Genomic DNA, 17,684 nt, shown 5'->3' on the forward strand with positions numbered 1-17,684 from the left:
TGATAGTGCAGGAGTGTTCAGCTACTCATGCTGAAATAATAGGCTCATCATGTTTCCAAAAGAAACACTATTCTCTTCACCAACTCTCGGATATGTACCAATCTCCAACACATTACGCATTTTGAAATGTTGCTTTGGTTAATGATGGCTGCTTAGGTTTAGGAAATGATGCTACCTCATTCAACAGATGGCAATTTTAAAGCATCATTTTTTTATTTTAGAATATTCCACATTCACTCTAAATATGTGCAGTTACCAAGCATTTATGACACATATTAATGTCCTGAAGCGAGCATGTACATGCAAAATCGGTTAAAATACTGCACCAATCCTTGGAGATATTTGGTCCCCAAAAGGTTAATGTTAGGGAGCCCCAAACCAGAACTTATCAATTAGTAATAGAAAAAACATAAACTCTCCAAGATATCTTTTTGCCTGTAATCCTGGGTAGTGTAATCAAAGAAAGAAGGTTATGATATTCACCTCATGCTATTGTTTAGTTTCAGTAGACATCTGTATTGAAATGTGGTTTACAAACAATAAATCATGATTTAAAGCATTTTATACTGCAGTACTGAAGTCTTTTGGTAAGTAACTTGAAAAAACTTTCAAGAACAAACCTTCACCACAATATTATTTTTTTATACAGTGCCATCTATGATTTGTTTCCAATGTTAGATAAGCCAATGTAGGTGATACATGAAGCACAATGGTAGGCGGACTTTCAATTTGCAGCATTTCACAATGGTCCCATTGTTGAAATCCATAACATTTTAACCATGGCCTTTTCTTTACTTGTGCAATCGAAATACATTATTTAATCTGCACAGAGCAGAAGGAGTGCTGATTGATAAAAAAAGTGCCATCGTGAAATATGAAATGTGTTCAGATGCTTTTCAGAGAGGCTCCACTTGACTTTTCAGATGGGCTCCAAGCAGGAAGAAATGCACGTTATACTTATGAGATACTTTGATACATAATGTGAGGGAACATTTCTTAAGTCAACAACTGTGTTGACCATAATGTGAATTCTATTCTAACCCGCAAAGTTACAGCAAATGCATTTTTAACCATAATCAGCAAGTTCCCCAATGCAGTGCTCTTAGATCTGACATCACTGGAGTGATATACCACCAAAAGGTATGCCTTCAGTCCCTTACTTTGCTGAACTCATTTTGATGGCATTTTGTTCATTTTACCCCAACTAACCAGTGTGAAACAACTTTTGCTCTCAGTAAGTCCCTAGTAAATGATACTACAAGAACCGGGGGCTTGTAAATAAAATGCTACTGGTGGGCTGCAGCACTCATTTTGCCACTCACTAAAGTTGCATTTTAAAACACATTCCAAGCCTTTCACTGCAGTCTATGCCGCAGTTTGAAACTTTCAATAGGGCCAGGCAAAATAAACCTTTTGTCTTGCCTAAACGTTCCTTAAGCCACACCAACGGTAGCCCTTACAGGGTGCATGGTTTTAAAAAGTAGGACATGTGTGTTTAATTTTTGCATGTCCGAATAGTGAAAGTGAAAAACTACTAAATTTGTTTTCACTGTTATAAGACCTATTTCACCCATAGGCTAGAACTGTGTTAACTTATTTCATTTAATAAGTGCTAACCACATGTGGGGAGCAGCGATATATATGCTATTTACATTCAAATGAATTGTAAAATTCAAATCCTCTTGAATGGTAAAGTCGGATATTAGATTTTAATTCTGAAAATTCCACTTTTAGAAAGTTGGCCTTTTCTTGCCCAAAGTTTTTGCAACCTTTCTAGGAATTTCCATTTGTCTGGGCCTATTAATGAATTCCCCATCAAGAATTTATGTTTGACCCAGACAGTGAACAATAGGACCTCGGTGTTGCTGAAGAAGGTCTTCTTGGCAAGATGGCTTGGGAGGAGCTGTTCCTTGCCCTAATTACATTGTCCACAGCACACACAATGGAGCCGGATACTCGGCGTGTCCTTGCTTTCTTTTGTCACCATAGACAGTTTGAAGCCAGTACCAGAGTAAGGGGAAGAGCCAACCAGAAACTGTTCTGGGGGCAGGCTGGGAATTCTGTACACAAAGGCTGGCACCAGGTATGAAAATAAGACCCTTCAGAATGACCAATATAAACACTCCTGTACCTGTGGCACATTCAGAAACGGACCGCCCCGCTGCTTGAAGGCATGTCTTGGAAAATGAAGAAGGAAGGTTAGACATGCTTGCCTTGATCCCAGGCTACCGGATTCACTCTAGTGGGTAGACAGCTGACCTCCAGTTTCAGCTACACAGACAAAACAAGCTTCCAGAGGTCTGTATTGCAACTACCTTGCTGACCAGCAGTAACTGGTCTTGCCTGAGTCCTGACGCTATCCTCTGCTGGAGTGAGTCCTGATCCCAAGAAGTGCCCCAAGTCCTGGAATTTGACTGGCATGAAAGAACAATCCCCCTTGCCTAATTAAGGGTTCCATCAGATGAGGTGTAAAGCTATGCAGGGCTTCACAAAGCTGCACATTTCTGAACTGAAGGGTTCACTGCATCAAATGCCGAGCCACGCAAAACCTCATAAAGCCGCGTTGCAAAAAGCCAGCCTGCAAGCTTCACCAGATCCATCAAGGGTGACATTGAGCCCTGCAGAGCTGTTCATTTCCAACATAATGGCTTAATCTAATCTGACCCTGAGTGATGCGAAGCCCAACAAAGTCTTGCCACAAAGCTGAAAACGTAATCGGAACTGATAATGAAGGAAGAAAAGTTCCACAAAGCCTTGCTATACAGATGCAAGCCTAGTCAGAACTGACGCTGAGCAACACAAAGCATAGCAAAGCAATGCTGTGCACACCTTCCACATAAGGTACAATTCCTAGAGGGCCAAACTTGATCTTCTACTTGACCTGTTCTCTCTCCTGGTCATCCTGAATTTATGACTTTGTCCAGTTCCAGTGCAACCACATACCCACTGTTGGCCCCTTAAGCCTTTTGCTGCTATTTTTACCTGAAACTTAAAACACTCATAACTCTGGTTTTATTGAATGAATTCTGATAAGTTTGGTTTCAGTTTATTTACTAATATGTACTCTGTCTTTCTAAATTGGTTTGGTATTTTTTGTGTTGAATTTGCATTTTATTACGGTTTGGGTCATACATAAGTACTTTACAGATTGCCTCTAAGTTATACCTGGCTGCTTTTTGCCAGGCTTCCACAGGGCTGAGCAGAGGATAATTTGGTAACCTTGACAAGGATTGGGGTTGTTCCTTGAGTAGAGCTGCCTGCCCTCTTAACCGGTAGCCCACCGTATTGTAAGTGTCATATCATGAAGGTGGCTGAGTACTCCCAGCTCTCAAAATGCAGATCACGATTTATAATTCACACAAAACACACCAAGTTTTCATTCCTTCTGCATTAGGTTAAATGAGCAACTTAGATGGGGTAATAGTAATAGATATAATTTACATTGCTTAGAAACTGTACACATGTGATAGTTAAATCAATGAGGAAACAAATTATTATTAAAGTTATTGTTAATGATGACAATACTTATGAAAGCAAGCCAAGGTGCAAATATAATTAGATGCTGATTTGTTAGTGTGTGGAAACAGGATGTTTTTGTTTCAGGTACTTCCTCTCTTGTGACAGTTGATTATGCACCAGGGAAAATGCTTCCTTGTAGCACATAGTTTTATTTGTGCATGTAATGATCAGAGGTATGCATCCTGTCCAAGCAGGGACCACGGTCCTAGTCAGGGTAAGTCACAAATTATCCTGGGCTCACCCTCTAGTATCTTTCACAGAGCAGGCATGCCTAACTTGCAGAATGCAATGTGTAAAGTATTTGTACAGTAACTCATACAATAGCACAGTAAAAACACCAGAAAAAGTACTCCACACCTGTTTAGAAAAATAGATTTTATTTATCTGAATAAAATAAGACCAAAACAACAAAGATCCTATCTGCACAATTCAAGATATCACTTTTTAGATGTTTAAGTAGTCTTAATCCATAGCAATATATGGATGTATCTCTTTAGCACACAGTACCTGGGATGCATCAAAAATAACAACACTGCAGGCCACAGATTCCGGTGCGGCGGAGGTGATGGGTTGATTCTTTCCTTGCATGCAAGGTGATGCATCGATTTCCGGGCACGCAGCCTTGGTTCCTTATTGAAGTGCGGAGCTTTATGACACATTGACACCCATTGAGGATGTGTGGAAAATCCAAACAGGCTGTGATGATATAACAGGTGCTGCATCAATTCTGCAGGTGCTGCTGTGGTGTTTCAACTCTGGATTTTCTCTGTTAAGTGGAGTCTTTGATGGCCCTGAGATTTCTTAACAGGAGGCAAGCTGACAATCACTTGGAGAATACTTGTGGGGGGGAGGTAAAGTCCTTCCAGTAGAGTCGAGGAGCAGCAGGCAGCAGGGCAACAAGGCAACAAGCAGGAGAGCAGTCCTTCCAGAAAAGAAGTCATTATAAGTCATTTGGGCAGCACTTCAGTCCTTCTGACAGAATCCAGTTGTCGTTCCAGAAGAGTCTTATTTGAGGGGGTCAGACACCCAATACATATAGCCAAATGTACCTTTTGAAGTGGACGCTTCAAAGAATGGTTTTGATGTGCATCAGTTCCCCTTTCATACCAGTCCTGTCTTCCAGGAGGTCTGTGAGGGGTTATCAGTCCTTTGTGTGAGGTCAGTCCACGAGCCCTTGAAGTACAAGTGAAAGTCCCTCCACTGTTCCTGCCCAGTAAGACCCATCAGTATGCAGATTAATGTATATGCAGCTGAGTGTCCTGTGTTTATGGCTGTCTGGATGGAATTCACAAAGGGGGCTGTCAACCAGCACAGGCCAGACATGGATTGGAGACACACTGTAAGGCACAGTGAACAGTAGGTGTAGAGAAATGCCTACTATCTAAAAGTGCAAAAAGAACAGATCATGGACAACATGCTGACCAATGTACATATTTACCCTCAGTCACAGAGATTTGGGTTTAATCCATTGGTTTTTTTTTGCCCACCATGCCACCCCAGTTTATACCCAGCCATATGAAAATCAGTCTTGATCTTGTTCTGCATGGGAAATGTCCACCCCGAACTGCCAGGCCAGCTCCACCCTGGACTGGAAAGAAGCATTCTGGGACAGGTTTCAGGGTATCAACCCTCATCAGCTAGGGTAGCTTGAACCCAGTGGTGCAGTGAGTACGGGACCCGAGTCTGCTACCACTTGTACCCCAGACTAAGAAATGGGCTCCACTGATCAGTTGGCTGACATCCTTTCTAGCTGCAGATACACAATAACCTATATGAGACCTTTTTCCTGAAGTATCCAGCTAACAAGTAGCAACTGAACCCTGCTTGTGGCCTCTGCAGGAGTAAGTTTTGGTCCCTCAATGCTGAAGTGAGTCCTGCTCTCCCGTTGCTGGCCTCTCAGTGATGTGTTTAGGGCCTAGGAGACACATTGCTAGTTAAACTAACTTAGAAATTGAAGTTTATTTTTCAGTTTTACCAAATGTTTGCAGATTGAAAATACCTAGACCCTTATTAAGAGTTTGGTAAACTCCAGCCAAACTTTTAGTTGACTAACCTCATTTATAGATGGGACAAGCATTAGGTTTTCAGTTATGAAGCAGTAGCTGACCCTATCATTGGAAACCATTGACTGTCAGTTCATATACCACAGAACCATCAGCAAATATATTTATGTTTTTATTCCTGTATGTTTTGATATTTCTAAAGCACAAACCTAGCAGGTTAGCAATGGTGTTCTGTACAAGGAGCAAACCCAAGTGGGTACACCTGAGGAGTGGAAAGAGGGAGGAAGTAACATAGTGAAAGTGGCAAGTAGTAAGTCTACCTGGAGTAGTATTCCTTGAAGAGGCATGTTGCTTCCTGAACTGTAGCATGGTTGGTGCTGTTCTGATTTTGGAGATGATGCTGCAGAACGCAACACACATAGAAAAAGCAAAAATTAAAAGAAATAAAACTATTTCTTCTTGTTGCGCCATGCAAACGCCACCCCTGGGTTTCCCTTCATATTTGGCACTGCCACAGGTCTGCGTCAAAAGCAAAGGGTGTTGTGTTCAAACACTCGCAGCAGCTCCCATTGCACGCCCCTCTGCCGCTGACAACTGAGTCGGAGGGGCCCATCTTTACAAGGCGGCATTAAGCCATAAAAAGGGACTTAGCACTGCCTTGTAAGTATGGCACAGGGCACAGTGCCATTGGAGGTGGCATGTAAAAATGGCCCTTAGCTTGTAATTGGATTGCTTCAGCCTTTGAAGAGCCATGTTGCTAGGTCAAGGATGCTTCTCAAGGAAGCAACATTAGGTTCTTGTAATATGGTTGTAGTTAAAATTAAAGGAACTATTAATTTAAATAATAATAAGCTGATGAAACTCATAATTTATGTTTAATGACATTGAAAATATAATTACAATAGTTTAGAAACTTTTAGTGAATTAATCATTTTCATAATAATGGTAAATTAAATCCAAAAAAAACAAATATATTTTTCCCTTTTTTATTTAATCAAAAGGATTTCTAAGGGTTCCGTTTGGTGGACAGCAGGCAAAATCGACCACAGATGTCTACTTTTTTGTACAATGAAGGGACCAGCTGTGATGATGTTTCCTTTCAACCTACAGAAATGACTACTGAGCTGGCAATCATCTCTAAATAGGATGGACTAACATCCATCAGTGTAGGGAGTATTAAGTCTTCCTCAATCATGCTAGATCATCCTCAAGGTCTAAATTAGGGCCTAACATTACGGAGGTGGGGACACATATCAGCTTTCTATGACAGAACTCAAGAAACTGATTGATAGGACACAGAAGACAAAGACCTAATATTTGAGCTTGTGGACAATATTAATGAGCTCCAGAAAGCAGTGTGAGAATTGTCAGAGTAAACCAAAGAAATTGCTAAACTCATACTGGAAGTGGAGGGGTGTTCCCTCTGAAACAGTTTGAAATTTTGGGGATTTCCAGAGAATATGGAGGGGCACTCTCAGACCAATTTGTTGAAACTTGACTGAGAAAAATGTCAGTCAAAGTTGTTTCAAGTTTCTTTGTGGTTAAGCTTGCCCACTGGGCACTCAGTGCTGGGCCTCCTCTGGGAGCTCGTGCATGTCCTCATACTGCCTGGTACTTAAATTACAATGATAGAGCTACAATGTATAAAGTGACTAGAGAGAATTTGATGGTATTTTTGACTCCAAAGGATTTTGAACTTCCCAAGTGGTGCAACAAAAGTAAAAGACATTTTAGCAGGTAATACAAAAATTCCATGTAATGAATCTGAAATCCTATGTATAGTAAATGAAATATTATCTTTCATAATAAATACTTTGGGCATATTAAAGAAAAGTGGCACAGCACACAGGGCGGCACTACTTTTCTTGCGCCCCTTAGTACCCCCCTAACACCACCATGTGTGTGCCATATTTAAAAATAAGGTGCACCAAGGTGGTAGTCAGGGGACTAGAATATGAATTGTTTAAGCTAGTCCGGCACTTTGCAGGATTGGCGTCAAAAATTCTGACGCTAACTCTGCAAAGCACCCAGCGGCCCATTGTAAGCAACAGAAGCCTCCTTTTAATGTCTGCTCTGAGCAGGGGTTAAAAGTGCCAAAAAAGGGCACAAGGAAATCTCTTAGAGTTCCTTGCACCATTTTGTGCCCCCCAAAGGGCATAATGTAGTGCAACGGGTTACAAAGTTGTGCAATGAATGCATTGTGCCACTTTGTAAATATGGTTCAGCATTTATGTCCTTTTAATGACACAGAAGCGTCACAAAATCACGCTAATGGGGTGTTGGAATGGTGCTAGTGGCTCTTAAATATGCCCCTTTGTCTGTGAGACACTGGAGCAAGCTTGGGTGAGGGTTGAAGACAAAAATGTTTTTGTTTTATAAACTATTGGAGGGCCAGGGAACTACATTGTTGTGCGAAAACAAAAAATGCTTCACTGAAGAAATAGCATTTTTGATCAAGATGTAGGTCCCACACCTGACTACAGGAGACCAGGAATGAGACAAACAACACAAGCCCCACTTGAGAACTGCCTTTTGAAATGTGCCAAACCTCAGGGGGCATGGACCTGAATGAAACAGAGATTACATAGTAACACATCACAGATGGAAAAAGCTGAGGGCGAACTGGCACTATACCCTGTGATATCAAAAACGTCATATGTCTTAATTATCCTTTTGACTCTTGACAGGCTGCAGTTTACAAGGTGATAATACACAGCTGTGACTGGTGGGTTGGTAAGAAGTTATTGAAGACATAGGCCCTCATTATGCCTCTGGCGGTCTTCTGACCGCCAGGGCTAATGTGGCGGTAGTACTGCCAATAGGCTGGCGGTACATACCAACACATTATGAGATTTGCGGGTTGGCTGCAGCCAAACCGACAATTTGCCACTCATACAGCCATGACAGAGTACTGCACCTGGTATTATGAGCCGACCTACCACCATGGTTTCCGTGGCGTTAACAGCACCATGAAAACCATGGTGGTAGGTCTACCAGTGACAGGGAATTCCTTCCATGTCACCGGTAGGTGGCTCCCCCACCCCCCAACACTCACCTGATGTTCTCCCATCCCCCTTGACATTCAAAGTCACACCCCACCCACCCCCGACATTCTCACTCACCCCACCCCTCCGATCCACTCACACACTCACCTACTCTCCATACATGCACACACCCGCAGACACACCACACAACTGCCCCCACCCACAGTCACACACGTACACAGACACCCACACGCACCACGCATACACCTATTTACTAACACTGACATACACGCATTCATAGACACACTGCCATGCACGCATTCAAACATGCATAGTCCTAGACATGCTCACACACATTCTTTCACACATTCACACTGACATTCAGACACGCACTCACTTCACCATTCTTACACGCATTCTTTCACAGGCATACAACCACTTACATAACACAACACACACAGATGCATTCACACACGCACTCACACACTCTGACACACAAGCCCCCCACCCTCCTGCTCCCCTCCCTTGTCCGGCAGGGAACGGGAATGGACGCTGCTACCGCCTGCAGCGTCCTGCCAGCAGAACACCGCCAGGCCGTATTTCTGGTCATAATACGGCTGATGGTATTCTACTGGTGTGACGGTGCAGGTGGTAGCACCGTCCGCCAGCATGAGCACTGCCGGATTTCAGCCCTTATTGTGGCTAAAGTAAGGTAGATTTCATAATTAGGTGGACGGTTGGTAGCCGCGCAGCGGTATGTTGGTGGCCGTCACCTGCGCGGTAGGCGGTATGTACCGTCAATGTCATAATGACCACCATAATGTAAGTGAGCAGGTGCTAAAACGTATGGAAGCTCCCATGGGGTGGTGTAGGACTTTGTTTGGGCTTGGGAACAGATCACAGGTTTGTTTAATCTAATACGAAGAGGTGGTTAGCCCTCATGATGTTAGATGACAGATATTTCATATATAGAAGTGAAGAGAATGTGAATGGATGGTTTTGTTATGTTTGGGACAGATATTTGTGTAATAGTGAAATACTAACAATGACAAAATACCTAGTCAAAGCTTGTCAACAGAAATTACTTTTGCACAACATATCACTGCCACTAGTGAAATGTATCTCCTTTCATGGAATGTGAATGGGCTACTAAAGAAGAGCAAGAGTGCAGCAACACTTTATAGTCTGGATATCCTATTGCTCCAAGAAACCCTTTTGCTGGGTACCAGTGAGATTTTGAGATTAACAAAATGTGTCACATCTACTCTGTTAGAAGGCTTGGAGGAGTGACTATCAAAATTTCAATATGATATTCTTAAAACCTGGGTGGATTGGGTTCATCCAAGCAAATCTCAAATTATATTAATTGAACAGAACACTCTGCTACAGGCAATCACCAAAGCTGGCCAGGCTTAGGAGAGGAAACACATTTGTGAGACTTTCTTCTCCATAAAAGTGGTCAAACTTTGGAAATTTCCTTCAGTGAAGACAGAAGCACTGACAGAACTTCAAGGACCTGATTCAAATATTGGCGGACAAGTTACTCTGTCACAACAGTGATGGATATCCTATTCCCCGAAGTCTAAATCCCATAGGCTATGAAGGGATTTAAATGTCGATGGATGGGAAATCTGTGATCGTTGTGAGGGAGTAACCCGTCTGCCAATATCTAAATCAGGCCCCTAGAATTAAGGAAGACTATGAAAACCTCACTTTTTTCACGGTGATGCCACAATGTCTAGCTCTAGCTAAGTACCAGATTGAGCATTGTCAAATGATGATTTGTGGTATTTCTGTGTAGACTATGCTGGACAGATTGTATAAATGTGTTATAACCAGTCAAGACTACAGAAATCTTGAGTAGTATAAAGCCCATTAGGATTTATGTTTGAAGATTGTACTGCCAGGAAAATATACTGCGTGATGCTGAACTCCTCTGCCTATTTTCAGCATCTGCTTACAATCAAAATCTGTCTCTGCTCAGAAATGTGGGACTAGATAATAGCCATTTATTTAATGTTCACTTAATTTTAAATGTATTCCAAAACTGTCTCTGTTCTGGGTGAAGAGTGTCACCATTATAAAGTGTAACTTCTGTTTTGCTATTTTTATGCTTTCAAACACGTTTATGGTCCATTTAAACAGAAACAACCTCTTTACTTGCCCATGTTTTTTGTGCACAGCTTTCCCACCCTAAATTGTAATGTCCTGCTTTACTGTTGCAACATTATTTAATGTCACACCAGAACTGAAATATATTCTTGAACTTGGATTCTTCAAGGTGCATACTGGTCTAATAAACTTGCTCTTTTGTTTAGTTCACAATGGACTCATACAAATTTAAACATATTTGTGAACTTTCCATATTAATTTTGAACTGTACCACCAGCTGTGCTGTTCTACTGTTCTACTAGGGCTTTCATGTCCTCCATCTGTGCCGCATACCAAACTTCCTCAGGCTTCAAGGATTCATTTACCAACATTTTACATAGTATAACTATATATATAACACCTATTCATATGGGTCACTGTATCTCACCTGTGTAGATCCATCAAGGTGCATACTATTGCTTGTTGACTATAACTGGTTTCTGTTCATTCCACAAAGGACCCAGCTTTATAGATGGGAATGAATGCCTCCCTTATCACCAAAGGGTGGATTCCAAAATGCATGATATATATAAGACACTGCACCTTCAGATATATCAGACTTTTCGTTTGGGGTTCTTCCTAGCACCATGGTTACAGGCTTCAACTATGTATCATAGACATCTCCACAGATGGTAGGTATCTGAAAATATGACTGTATCTCTGCCAACAATTTTTGCCACATTTATGTGTAGGTGCTATGACATGATCTGAGCAGTCTGTGTCACACAAAACACTTCTCACCTAGAGACCAAATGCTCTTGGACACTTCCTAATCATGCACAGACTAGCATTAATGCTTAAATATCCTATCTGTTATTGTTTTCAAATTCCAGTAGAGAGAGCAAAAAGTTTTGATATGAACACAGTTCTCATTCTCACACATGATATCATACACTATCTATATAGGCCACATTATACACACATGCTTCCATCCACATATCCACAAGAGTAGCATGCAGTCTATACAAAAATGCAATATGGTTCATCATAAGGGTGAGGAAGCACTATAGCAATGCAATAAGAATAGAATTCAGTGCATGTTAATTAAATCTCCAAGGCCATGGAGCACAGTGTGAACAGGAAAGGCAGTTCAAGAACACCTGGATCTGACCTGAACAAAAGCAGTGTGAACCCTGCCTTAAAAAGTGTTTTCTGGATTCATGCTATGTATCAACTTGCATGCATAACTAGATGCATGATGGTGTTCCTCAGCTGAATCACCTTTGTATAGCGAACTAGCACCAAGATAATGGCATTGCAAAGCAAATGCATAGCCAAGCATTTGCACTAAGCTCGTATAAAGTTTTTTTTAAATTAATTTTCTAGTGTTTGCAGTTAGCAAGGATATAATGGCTAATGCTCCAATATTCTTGAAACATCACTTAAGAAAACAGGGTTCACTATCATTAATGGTTATAAAGTAAAATTGTAAATGCTTAAATTGTCCAGCTATGTCTAGCTTTGCAAACCATAGCTCGCACACCTACCATGCTAACCTTTACTCCCACAGCAAAAGCAGTGCTTAGGGCTGAAAGCCTTGTGCAGTGGGGAGAGGCCATTTTTTTTTTAGAACATCACACAGGCCTGGGACAGCACATGGTTGAAGGCTGTGCTAAGCGTGGGTTGTAACTCAGTGGTAGGAGATCAGAAGCGCCTGACCAAAAGTCAGGCCCTACTGCCATTCCCTGCAGAGCAGGGCCAAAGGTCTTGTGCTGCAGGGCAAGGGATAAAGACAAAGATGTTGTAAGTAATATATCAGTTAAAATACAGTTAAGATTATGATTTAAAACCGGAATCTACTGCAGTTAATCGTTATGGTTAACTTATCAATTCATAACTCACAAACAACCATGTACACCAAACATCACACACAAAATGCAAAATGTATGAGCTCCCCATAATTATGTCAGTTTGTAACAACAACTGAAAATGTTGTTAAATAAGAACACATACCCAAACTGAAATAATGCATACTCAAACTAACACATAATAATATAGCCATAGTTTTTTATTGGCAATGTTAATAGAATTTTGATTTGTCAGCTCATTTTCATTTATGTCAAATTTGAGGTCATGAACATTGCACATAGATTGAGAGTTATGTTTTGCATGTTTTTTTTTTCTGTGCTAAGGATTGTTAAGCTAAATGTAATTTATGAATTTCAGTGTTTTTTGGTTTTAATTGGCAACCAGAATTCAACCTAAACTATAATCAGTTATGATTGAGGCTCAAACTCAACAAACCGCTGAAATCTGGCAGTTATGGTTTGTGTTGCAAGCCATAACAAAATGCATGGGAGAATGGAGAAACAAAGAACTTGGTAAATAAATGAAAATACTAAATCCAAAAAAGTATAAAAGGGGATAAAAGAACAAAAACCATAAACCAAGAGTTGATGTAAACATTAAAAAACATCTTAAAGTCTGAACAAATACCAAGATACAGTGATGTCATCAGGGATTTCAGTGGTGATGTCATACGTGATGCCATCAATGATCTCACTTGGGATGTCATCAGTAAAATCATCTCTGATGCCATAAGCAACCCAAGGGGGTGACACGAGTTTGCGCTGCAAATCAGAGAGGGCAAATTTCTGTGGTTTGTTAAGTATGAGCCACAACCATACCTCGTTTACTAACTGTGTTTTTTTCAGTGAATTTCATTTTTATCATGCTCTTAATTTGGAACCCCTTTTGCCATGTGCAGTGGATGTTTGCCACAGTTATCCATGTGCTACTGCATGCAGCCTTTACTCTAGCCTAGCACAGTTGGCCACAGCACCTGGCTTTTGACCATGTGCTTCCCCCAACCACCATAGTTGGCCAACATTACTGTGCATGGTCTTCTCTTGTGCACAGCGAGGGTTGGGAGAAAAGCCTAACCTTTTGCCAGGCCCTGTGCCCAAACCAGTAGACTTGTCCATTCACCTCTGTGCACGTCCTCTGGACATGCGCATCAGATGTAAACTGAAGGGCCCGACTATGCCCCAATACACTGTGGGTGGTCTACTCAAAGTGCATATAAATGTATTTTTTGTGATATTCACTGGGCCATTTTTGGTGGTTACATTGATTTTTTTTACTTGTATCTTCTTATTATAACATTTTTGTTACAAATGTATGACCTACCTTATGAATATGAATTCAGCAGGTCATTTTGCTACTCTCTCCTATTCCTTATTTTGCAAACTAACATATTATAATTACATAGGTTGATTCACAAACTAAATTACTGCTCACAGAACGTCAGTGCAAAATTAGCAAATGCTTTTTGAAGCCAGCAAAACTATAGAACTCAATAATATATGAATGTTTTAGAAGACTTGGGGAATTTAGACTATGGTTGTTAATCAATTGGATTAGCAGATCCTACAGTGAACAGATCTACCTAGAAAGAAGAATGAAACAGTGGTGCAGGAACATGCATGGTATAAAAGTAAGTGACGTATTGGTGCATTAACTTAAAGAATGTTATTTGTATACACTAGAGATGGAGCATATACATTATTATTATCATAAGTAGAGATTAATCGTATGTATTATTAAATAAGTGCGACCGTCTCTAAACGTTTGGTGACATAATTAACCTATTTTTAAGTTAAGCACTCCAGATGCAATGGAAAATCATTGATAAAAACAAAAATGTATGTGTGCTATGAAGTGCAATTCTCCTTCAATGAGAAAATATTCATAGGCTAAAAATGTATATTCAATCAAAACCTTTAAATCATATTTATTGAGAGGTCTAAGTTGTTTGTTGTGTGTTTCTGATATTTGAAAACGGCGTGAAGACAATGTAAGCAAAGTTTATAATAAACCAGAGTTTTTGGATGTTACTACTATCTTCACAATAGATAGCCACAATAGGTACTAACTACAGAAAGCCAAGTTTATCCACACTGAACCCTCAAAATGTTTGCATGCTATGATTATTTAATTAGCCTTTGATACAAGGTTGTACCTAGCAATAGTGCAGCAGGTGCAGTGGCACTGACGTCTACTGAACTGAGGCTCCACAGCACACCCGTAATGGCTATTTTTTACAACGAAGACATGGGAAGAAGACATTTTCCTTGCTTGCATTAGTATCAATGACACCCTTGCTCTGCAACTGATTGAATAATGCTGTAGCATATTCCTTCGCAAGACTATGCTCTAAACGGGGTCAATGGATCTTTTCACCCAGCATAAGGGTGTGTAGACAGAGACATTAATTACACAACTAATCAATTTAGAATGACAGTCTGACTAATGTGGCCACACAAGGGAAACTCTGAAATAAAGTCCAATTGTGTTTATTACAAATTAAGGCTCAGAGTGACAGATAATTCTCAAGACAAGATTCCACAGGTACAGAATCATGATGGGCTGTCCAAAGCACCTAAGGAAGTTCAAATGAACGAACATAAAAAAGACTAACCACTTGATTATTGCTGTACAGAAAAGCAATAAAAATATTTTAAAAGGTGGACACAAACGCTGTCTAATTCTGTTGAACATCTAGCTATTAGATCCTACGATTGAGAATACTGGGCAAGGGTTAACCCTATGAATTAGCAAGTCCATGTAACTTATGCTGGGCTAAACACATGGGCAAAAAGGCTAAGAGCACAAAAAGAACTCAACAAATTTGGGGAAAGGAATCTGGAGTAACAGGTGACTACCTAAGGTTGACAAAAAGTAGGTTAAAAGAGAAGCTCAGCAAGGCATCTCAAAGGGGAAACGGTAAAGAAGATTATTTATACCTCTCAGAGTCCAAGGGGTTCCGCAAACAGGGTAGAATGGAGTAGAGTGCTTGAAATTGGTTCTGGAGAGATACTGCTGCAAACCCAAGTGGAGAACGGTATATTAAAGTTCATAGTGCAAGGTGATTCATCCATCACTCCACATGAGGCAGAAGGTGTAATTATCCAATGGAAATGGGTCATACGAAGTGGACTGCAACATTACCAACAGGTAGAAAACATTCTATCTTAGTTAATCCATGCAGATTGAAACAATTGTAATGTACTGTGCTCAAGGTTGGGTTCCCAAACTCAGTATGTGTAAAACAATAGAACATCTATCACCAAGCTAGCATTCTCATGAGAATTAAGTCTGAAAGAAAGTTCACGCTATCAAGAATGACTAAACATTTTCTGCACAGTCAGGAAACAGGCCCTTGCAGGCCTTACATAGGCTAAGCAAAGTGAATAAAAACAGCACATTCAATTATGCAAATAAAGCACATTTAACATTCAGAATTATAAATCAAAAATTATTAAATTTTTCAGTGCTCATGTTGTAGTACATTCAAAATTAAATAACTCTGTTAATACATTTCTATGAGTATGGTGCAGAACTACAATTTTCAACTTTTGCACACAATGTTCTAAACATTTCTCTGCTGAAAATCATTATTGTTTAAGTGCATACTATTAGTATACATGGTAAAGAACACCTGGTGAGTGAATTAATCTGTTAGACATAACATTTTAAGGCTATACCACATCCCTTTAATTTACCTATTTTACAGTGAATGTACATTAATATGGTTTCAGTGCACCACTTTTACATCAAAACTATTAGTACTTTGATTAACAAAATGCATAGATTGTCACTTAAAGATGATCATTGTGAAGGCAGGGAAAGTACTAAAATTTCTGCTGCATCAATAGTGAGTTATATCTTGCAAAAGTGTGTCTCCTCTCTTCCTCTGGAGAACTATATTCAGTAATCTGGAGTTTAAGCAAAGTAATCATTGCAAAATAAGTTATTCATATGTGGAATCACGGTTATCTAAATAAGTAATTTCACATGTTACTATCCTTGCAGATGTTAGACGAAGAACAATTTATGAGTATCACAGGGTTGAGCTGCAGATGTCTAAGATAACCAGCATGTCTGCGGTGGAAATGATGCCTCTCCCAAGTAAGTAAATAGTGAATGCAAAGGTTAGTGGAAGCTTACTCTAAATTTCCTCTGAAAATTGAATTTAAAAACTGAAAAACATCTCTAGAAGACTTACAAGAGTATTAGTGCAAAATCTCCAAGGTCATCTACCATTTGAGGTTTCTAATTCTCTTAAAAGAGCATGCTGTATGTACACAATATAAAATGTGTGGTGAAGCAATTGTATAAGTGGCACAAGAATGAGATCTAGACAGGAAGTGTCACTTTGCCTAACATTTTCTTTTCTCATAAAAACCTTAATTCTATGTGCTGCAATTATTATCCCAGTCACCATATTTGTTCCTCTCAGAATACTTTGCAAAGGGTTGGACAGCCAATAGGCTGATTCTTGAACGTCCCGATTAGGTGTGGTGGTGTGATGTGGAATCACTGGAATCACTGGATTGGGTATACAAACTCTCACGTACTGTAACTCTACACTTCTAATGTTAACCACCCCTCCTCCCCCCACACACAAGGAATTCACAGTTGCATGAGAATGTGCCATCCAGAAGTAGAAGGCAGACCTTGTAATACCTGGTGATAAAATACAAACAATGGTCGACAGGGATACTTTTGCTGTTGAACCCGCTGTTGGCCTTAAAATGTATGACATTTGTCTTTGCCAGCTTCTTTATTTAAGACCCTGGACCTGTTGTTTATTCAAACCTCAATTACACACTCAGGGGCAAACGGTTTTAGCCTTGAGTGTCTTTCAGCTCAAAATACTATAGAAAGTATTGCCACTCCTGCCTCCAGCTGCTCGCACCACTATCCTAGTGGCTTGTGTGTTATCTCACTTTCATTACTGCAATTCTATACATTTGGGCTTCCTGACAAAGCTACCATTTTTCTAAATCTGTATGTCAGTTTATTATGTAGGCTTTGTCATAGGAATCACATCTCTGCACTGGCTTCCTGTTAAAAAAAGGGTGTAGATTTAAAAAAAACTCTACAAGTAAAGTTAAAAAATAGGTCTTTCAAAATATAGAAAGGTTCAGTAATATAATTCACCACTTTAACAGACTCTGATGTACTCCAGGGTAACCAACGTAAGTGGGCTGACACTCGTTCTGGAACCCATTGTCAAAGGGGA

At 40.2% G+C, this 17,684-nt stretch overlaps 1 protein-coding gene across 1 annotated transcript in view; it reads left to right on the plus strand.

Moving 5' to 3' along the window:
• The window catches only part of PLXDC2 (plexin domain containing 2), a 1,436,917-nt gene that overhangs the window by 1,171,388 nt on the left and 247,845 nt on the right, over window positions 1–17,684 (plus strand). Inside the window, exon 8 of the mRNA XM_069211779.1 lies at window positions 16,472–16,567. Coding sequence (XP_069067880.1) covers window positions 16,472–16,567 — 96 coding nt within the window. The remainder of the gene's footprint in view (window positions 1–16,471; window positions 16,568–17,684) is intronic.

Source organism: Pleurodeles waltl, chromosome 10 (genome assembly GCF_031143425.1).
Source record: "Pleurodeles waltl isolate 20211129_DDA chromosome 10, aPleWal1.hap1.20221129, whole genome shotgun sequence".
NCBI lineage: Eukaryota > Metazoa > Chordata > Amphibia > Caudata > Salamandridae > Pleurodeles > Pleurodeles waltl.